Below are 8,223 nucleotides of genomic sequence, written 5' to 3'. Positions count from 1 at the left end.
TGCGCGTCATTTGCTAGTAAGTTATTAATGCCCCGATTATTTCCGAATATGTGGAATCTATTACCTTGAATTGTCTATTCTTTAGTGAGTATAGTCATGTTGTGTGATGGGTTGACAATGAACGACATGATTGGTGCAAACCACATGAATACAGTACAGTTTTTGCAAGTTAGTATTTAGTATAAACAAGTTTTTGCGGAAATGGATTAATTTTCTTTAACTCAGTTAATAAGTTTTTCAGTCTCATGTTGAAATGTTTTACCTGTAATCAACTCGAAATAACCTTGTTCATAATACTTGTTGAGGTAGGTCTATCGATTTTGACCCAAACTCGTATAACCTTGTTCATAATACAAGTTAATACGACCTCTATGACGAACATTTTTTATTGAAATGAAAGCATATTGATAAATTATTTAAAATTGATCTTGAAACTTGTTTTAAAATTATAGAAGTTCTTTATAGAATTTTAATTTGTTTATTATTTTAATTGTTTTATAATTTTTTTTTACTTACTAGGTGAATTAATTGTGTTTTTTCTTAGAAAGCCAAAAAGTGACAATTCATTGGAAGGACATGTGGAGGATGGGTGATGGTCTTAAATGTAACCACCCTCTCACATGGGGGTGTCATGTTGATGTTATTTGTGATTTATGCGTGTCATTTGCCAGTAAGTGAAAGTTCAAAAACGTGTATAACACCTTTGAACGTTTAAACCCCCAAATTACAACTTAACCAATTCAAGCAATATGTCAAACAACTAGTGTGCGGAAACTTAACATAAGCTATAATATGGAATTGGTAAAAACTATCTAAGCCGAAACAAAACACAATCCACAACAGATAATAAAAAGGCAAAGATAGAGAGGAAGGAAGATGCAAACACAAAGACAACACGCGATGTGTTATCGAAGAGGAAACTGAAGCCCTCGGCGTAAAACCTCTCCACCGCCCTCCAAGCGGTAAACAATCCACTAGAAAATACAGTTGGGATACATGGACAGTAATAGACCCTCCAAGCCTAATCTACCCAGTGCACCTAAGCCCTCCAAGCTTCTTGCTCCAACGAGGTTGCGCCAAACATTTTTCTTTTCTAGCTTCCCGGATTCCGTTACTAGACCGTAGCATCAACCAATGAAGATTGGTTCCTTCCTAACTGCTTCCCAGAAATCCAAACAGCTCTCTCATAGTAATGATAATGGTGAGAACCAGGTTTGGTATAATGCCTCTCAAGGATTTGACAATGGAGAGGAAGAGAGTTGAGGAATTTGAAGAGACTCTAATGTATAGATTGTGGGTGAATCAATCTTGTTTTTCTTTAGGGTTTCTCTCTCAAAATTCTCTCTGGAAGCTCTCTTACAATCGTAGGTAAAAGGGGTATTTATACTGGAGTGGGAGAGGAATGTGAAACGTCAGGTTTTACAAAACAGGGGTGGCTCGTGACTTGACCTCGGGGCTTGACTAAGTCGCAAGATCCAGTCGCGAGATAACCGTATGGCCAGTTGTCCTGTTTTGTCCTGTAGTGCTCCAGCTTGCATGACTGTTCACCTTCCAGCATGCTTGGCACATGTGCTGCGTCTGGCGGCTTGCAGCCGCGAGTCTCTGTTTTCTTGCACACTCTTGAGCAATCTTCACTCTATCTCACTCACTACCCTTACATCAAACCCACCTAAATACAGGGTTACTAAATGCTGAATTACAAGCAAATTTGGCACGGAATAAAGCCAATTAGATGGTTGACTAAATTCAACCTTACAGTAAGCATTTATTGCACCAATTATTTTCTTGGGATGTCGTCTTGGTGGGGGTGTCTTTTTGATGTTATTTGTGATTTGTGCGCATCATTTGCTAGTAAGTAATTAATGCACCGATTATTTCGGAATACGTGGAATCTTTTACCATGAATTGTCTATTCTTTAGTGAGTTTTTTTATTTTCTAGTTGTAAGGTTGAATTTAATCAACCATGTGTTGGCTTTATTCCATGAAAATTTTGCTTGTAATACTGCACTTAGAAATCCTGTATTTAGGTGGGAATCATGTAAGGGTAATGTGTGAGAGAGTGTGAAGAAATGCTTACGACTGTGCAGTGAAGCAGGGACTCACGGCTAGATCTCGCAGGAGGCTCGTGGCTTGCAAGCTACCAAAAGTTGCACACGCGCAAAGCATGCAGGGGAGCTGAACAGTCATTCCAGCTGGAGCACTACAGGACAAAAATCCAGACTGGCCATTCAATTAGCTCGCAGCTTGAACTCGCAACTCATTTAAGTCGCGAGGTCAAGTCGCCAGCCAACCCTGTTTTGGAAAAACTGACTCTTCGCATTCCATTCTCACACCAGTAAAAATACTCCTCATTCCCACAAAATATGTGTGGCCATTCAGAATGAAAAACCCTAAAAGAGGTTTCTTCAAAACACCCACCCAATTAGAGAGAGCTACTCATTCTTAGAGAGAAATCTTTATAGTCTCTTCTCATTCCCTCTCTCATTGTCATACCTATTGAGAGGAGATTTCTATCCAAACACTACCCACACCCATTTAGAGTGTTGAGTGTTTTTGGAGCTTTGGGAAGCATTGGAAGATGCCAAGGATGGTGGATGCTATGGATTATAGCGGAATCCAGTAAGCTAGAAAAGAAAAAGGTTCGGCGCAACCTTGTTGGAGCAAGAAGCTTGGAGGGCTTAGGTACACTGGGTAGATTAGGCTTGGAGGGTCTATTGCTGTTCATGCATCCCAACTACATTTTCTAGTGGATTACTTACCGCTTGGAGGGCGGCGGAGAGGTTTTACGCCTAGGGCTTCGGTTTCCTCTTCGATAACACATCGTTGTGTTGTCCTTGTGTTTGCATCTCTCTTCCCTTAATCTTTGCCTTTTATTTTCTGTTGTGGATGTGATTTTAATTGGCTTAGATTGGTTACCAATTTTGTTTATAGCTTGTGTTCATTTTCCACACACTTATTGTTTGTCATAAAGCTTGAATTGGTAATTTTGTTATTTGGGGTCTAAACGTTCAAGGGTGTTTTATACACTATTTGAACTTTCACTAGTAAAGTAAGGGATATACTAAAGCAGCTATATATGTTCTAAAGAATTAAAAATGGAAAAAAATTTGTTATATCAAGAAATTCAAGTAAGGGGATATAATAAAGGAACTATGTATTCTAAATAATTTAAATAAGGAAAAGAACTACTGCACACTCTTGGTGTGGTAGTCACTCCTCAAGTATAAGTGTTTATGGGATGTGGGGGGCATGGGCCGGGGTTCAAGTCTCCTAGAGGGAGTTTCACGCACATATATACTTAGATTAGGTTAGTGTTGAATTTCTATCTTGTATAAATAAAAAATAAGGAAAAGAAAAATTATTGTTAGTGACCTCTCCAATGAATGTAGACATCTACAATACAAATCTCCCCACACCAACTATCAACATATTTAAAATATATATGTACTAAAGAATATAAAAAAATAAAAAGTGGAAGTGACTTAAAATAGTAAGAAGGAAGTACAAGAGTTAAGAACATATTATGTTAAAGAATTCAAGTAAGGGATATAATAAATGAATTATGTGCTATATAATTTTAAAAAGGAAAAGATAACACTTATTAGTGTTCTATTGAAGTGACCTAAGGAGGGAGGGGGGCGGGGAACTTATTCATGCCATTAGGTTAACTCGTGAGGAGTTTTTGTCAAGCCCCTAACCTATTTATGTTAAAGATATCAAGGACATTAGAGGACATAGGCCTAGTCCCTAACCATTTAAACGTGACTAACCCAACTGATCTAGTTCAACCCGAAGGGGGGCAAATAGTTTCAAATGATTGGGTCAATCGCTAGTGGGATTTATCTACTTTAAAAAGTAGGTTGTAGGTATCGGCCTTTTAGTAAATCCAGCGGAGTAACCCAATCTAATAAAGAAGGGTACCTTGATCCATTGACATTTGAGAAAAGAATGAAACTACATCAGAGGATTGTTAGTAGGCTCGGCAATGGATTTATCTATGCTTGTGTTTGGTTAAGAGATGAAAAAATGAGAGGATAGAAAATGTAATTTATAAAAATTTACTCATATATCCTTATTAGAAAAAAAAAGTAATAAACTATATTTTTATAAAATAATTGTGTATGGAATTATGGATGAACATTATATATATATATATATATATATATATAAAAAGAACCCAAAACTGTTGAAGTTAAAAACAGAAAACCATTAAAAAAATTGAGGGAAATAAGAAAAAAAAAATGAATGAATAGTCAAAAGTCAAGTTGGTTGGGAATAAATACAATAGAACGTTGCACAGTTCCTTAAAAAAAATTTAAAAAAAAAAATTTAAAAGGGACTTTGCACAATAATAGAAAACAAAGAAGAAAAAGACCCACAAAAAAAAAAAAAAAAAAAAAAAAAAAAAAAAAAAAAAAAAAAAAGAAGTGAGCAACGTTGTAGGGACATTTTTGTCCAAATAATTGGATCGATCACACTTTAGCTTGTACAGTTCACACAAACGCATATATATAGCCCTTCCTTTCCGATTCTTGAACTTCCATCAGACATTCGTTACTCTCTCTCTCTCTCTCTCTCTCTCTCTCTCTCTCTCTCTCTCTCTCCTCTCTCTCTCTCTCTCTCTCTCTCTCTCTCTCTCTCTCTCTCTCTCTCTCTCTCTCAAATTGCTTTTTTATAATAGAAAGAAAATGGCAAGCCAAGGTAAAGAAGGATATGGAGTTTCGGAACAGAGGATTGACTGTGAATTCAAGGTGGTGCTAATAGGAGACTTTGAGGTTGGGAAGTGTCAGATACTGGCACGTTGTGAACGCGAAGAGTCCAAGACTGGTACCGCCATTACTGTCAAGTATGAGACCCAAACCCTTCACATCGAGAAAAAGAGTGTCAAGGCCCACATTTGGGGAATCATTCGCCAAGAACGGTACGTCTAGCTCTACAAATTTCTCACTTCGATTCACAGTTTTAGTATTTTTTTAGGGTTTGTGTAAAACAATTTGTGTATAAGAAACACTACTCTTTGCATAATTCCTAAGGATTTGGTTTTAAGTTCAATGAGAACCAGGGGCTTACAATGATTTTTTGTTGGGGGAATCAAATTGTGATACCAATATAGTAGCGTTTCAAAATGCCGCTATAGCCAACAACCATAAAAGAAAATAACCAGCAACCCCACCCCACCATTGTCTCTATCTATCCAACAAACCTAGCACATTCAGCCACCCAAACACCAATCACAACCCAAACCCAACATATCCAGACAACCCAACATGAAAAACAACCCAAACAACATTGTTAAAAAAAAAATACCCAGATTTTCAAAATACCCAAAATTTCAAAATATCTAAAAATTTAAAGAGAAAGAGATGGTTACAGCTTAGTGCAATTTCTTGATCAAAGCCATGGGCTTTTGCTTCAGACCCCTCTGAAACCTACAAAATTTCAAACACAAAATTAATAAAACAATTATAAAATAAATAAGTAAAAAATGAAAGATGAAATATATGAAGAAAAAAACAAGTACCTTCTACGAGCTCTGGCAATGAAGAGCTTGACAAGGTCGTCGGTGGACATGTCGAGAAGGGCATCCAAATCAACGCCTTTGAAGCGATCAAAACACCAATTCGGCCACCCAACACCAAACCTAAGACCGTTCTAGCCACCTAACATTGATCTGGAAGGGGAAATGCATCGGCAGTCGAGGCTTGCGGATCGACGTTGGGGTTGGGTCGGTGGTGTGGGTTAGCGACGTGGATCTGCTGATGGTGGATCGACAGTAAGAGAGAGAGTGTGAGAAAGAGAGTGAGAGAGTGGAGAGTTGTTCAGGTTTCAGCAAAAAAAAGAGAGAGTTATTTGGGTAGAAAGAGTCAAGTATTTTTATTTCAAAAACTTTGGCTATTTCAATTTTTTTTTTTTTTTTTTGGCTGGACTTGTGGTGGCACTTTCCAAAAGCCGCATTACTATATTTGATGAGGTTAGCTTTGGTTAAATCGCTTTGGTTTTTTTAAAGTTTTAAGAATTCAATGACGGAAAGTATGATAGAGTTTCTTAACCCTTTTGAATTTGCATCAAGAGGTTGATGTCAATTTTAATAATTGGCTTTAGTATAATTGAATCAATTTTGTTAGAATAATTTATACTCATCTAATCATGTTTTTGGGTGAATTGAGCAGAAACAATGTAGATTCACATGCAGATTACAAGGATGCTGATGGGGTAATACTGGTTTACGACATAACTAACCGCAAGAGTTTTGATTGCATGACTCTTTGCCTGGAAGAGCTGCATCGCCATGCAAAGAAGAGACAAGCTATCATTCTGATAGGGAACAAAAGTGATTCCGAGAATGATCGTGAAGTTCTAAGAAAGGAAGCTCGTGGATTTGCTGAGAAGAACGGTCTGATTTTCTGGGAGATCTCAGCATTGGAAGGAACTAATTTTGATAATGCCTTAAAGGATTTGTTGACAAAGCTTGTGGACATTAAAAACAATAATACCACCAATAATACCACCAACAGCAATAATACCACCACCAGTACCACCACCTATACCACCACCTGCAATAATACCACCAATACCACCACCAGCAGCCACAATAATAACAACGACTATCAGAATAATGGCAGCAACAATTGGAATCCGCGCAATATAAAACAAAATATATATTTTTATTTAAAGATCGTTGTACCACACAACCATAGATTCTAAATAGAACTGTTAGGATTAGTGCCCTTAAATCCTATTGTATGATGCTATGTGTGATATTATGTATGACATTATGTATGACATGATGTATGACTTAATATTGTAATTAATAAAGTTGTTTTATTATTATCTGAAATAATGGTAACATGAATATTCGGACATTATCATAAAGTCCAAGAGATGCATAGTATGTGATTTATGTGAAAAGTCACAGAAGATATAAATCACAAGTTCTTTGTAAACTCAGAATTTAATTCGTAGTCGGTGATGAAATTGGGCGTTTCATCAGTGAAGACTATAACATATCAACTAAGATGATTTGTCTTGATCATGGAAGTGGTGACTTCTAGTTGATGTGTTGATATGTTTTAAGAGTTAAGACATATTGAAATGGACCGCTGTGAGATTTATTATTCTCCTAACGACTTTCAATTGAATAATAAATCTCACGACTTATATTTACATGAACTCTTAATCCTAAGAGAATAATGGACCTAATCATGAAGTGTAGGTTGCTTTGATATATCAAGAGTGAGATCTAAAGTAACAGTCAAAACCTTAGTATATTGGGCAGTCACATTTAGTGTTGATGGAACATAGATTCTCAAGATGGAATTCATAGTCTCTTATCGGAGATATAAAATATTCTCTTGAGATAAGTTAAATGGGTTTGTTATTCAGAATGTTAGGCCTAACTACTTTAGTAAATGGTTACTAAAGTATATATTTATGAAATTGGATTTCATAAATATATGATGAATAACTTAAAGGATTAAACCGGGTACTCAAGGATTAAAATGTAGTAATTCACAAAGTAACAATCTTCATTCATGACTTTATATTACTACGAATATTTTATGAAGGGGTTGCATGTACAATAAAGTCTTGGGATATAATCTATTAATTAGGCCTAGAGTGCAATTATATTTATATAGTGGTATTAAATAGAATTAATGGTAACTTTAGACTTGTCAAGAGTTAACAGAAAAGCCCAAGGCCCATTGGAGCAAGAGTCTTATTTGTTCCCTTTTGGTCCCACTCCAAGCCACACACTAAAGCCCAATTGGAAGGCCTAAAAGGCTAGCCCAATTAGATAATGAGTTATGTGGAGAGAAACATACAGAATTTTTATGACAATGAAATGGTTTGTATGTTGGTAAGAAGAAACTTCTTCATATTCTCTCTAGAACATACACACATAACTGATTGAGAGACCACACATCTTGGGCATCAAGTGGAATTGGAGTGAAGATTGAAAGTGTTCCCAAGTGCTTTTATCTTCAGTTTTGAAATTCACCATACCAAGGTACACTCTCTTATTCTTATATTCTGTAATTTGCATAGTATATGTTATCAATTGCAAATGGAGTAGATCCGTTTATTTTTTCGTTGCGTATGTTTTGTATGAGATACAAACATGTTATTTCCATCAAGAACAAAATTACGTACCTCTAATGACGAAATTCAAGTAAAAAAAAAAAAAAAATGGTGTACAAGTGTCTTATTTTCCTGCCCAATTC

The 8,223-nt window shown here is 36.2% G+C and overlaps 2 protein-coding genes across 2 annotated transcripts; one reads left to right on the top strand and one right to left on the bottom strand.

The window, feature by feature from the left end:
• Positions 1-4,646: 4,646 nt before the first annotated feature.
• LOC115964313 (ras-related protein Rab11D-like) lies at positions 4,647-6,706 on the top strand. The gene is made up of 2 exons (XM_031083650.1): positions 4,647-4,922; positions 6,172-6,706. Exons 1-2 carry the CDS (start codon positions 4,690-4,692, stop codon positions 6,704-6,706), a joined length of 768 nt encoding a protein of 255 aa, XP_030939510.1. The 5' UTR covers positions 4,647-4,689.
• Positions 5,376-5,956, bottom strand: LOC115966062 (40S ribosomal protein S15-like). The gene is made up of 3 exons (XM_031085399.1): positions 5,952-5,956; positions 5,523-5,642; positions 5,376-5,430 (listed from the first exon to the last, which is right to left on the bottom strand). Exons 1-3 carry the CDS (start codon positions 5,954-5,956, stop codon positions 5,376-5,378), a joined length of 180 nt encoding a protein of 59 aa, XP_030941259.1.
• Positions 6,707-8,223: the final 1,517 nt, after the last annotated feature.

The sequence above is a fragment of the Quercus lobata genome, chromosome 10 (genome assembly GCF_001633185.2).
Source record: "Quercus lobata isolate SW786 chromosome 10, ValleyOak3.0 Primary Assembly, whole genome shotgun sequence".
Lineage (NCBI taxonomy): Eukaryota > Viridiplantae > Streptophyta > Magnoliopsida > Fagales > Fagaceae > Quercus > Quercus lobata.
Note: the sequence above shows the minus strand (reverse complement) of the source record. Positions and strands in the feature narration are given on the sequence as shown.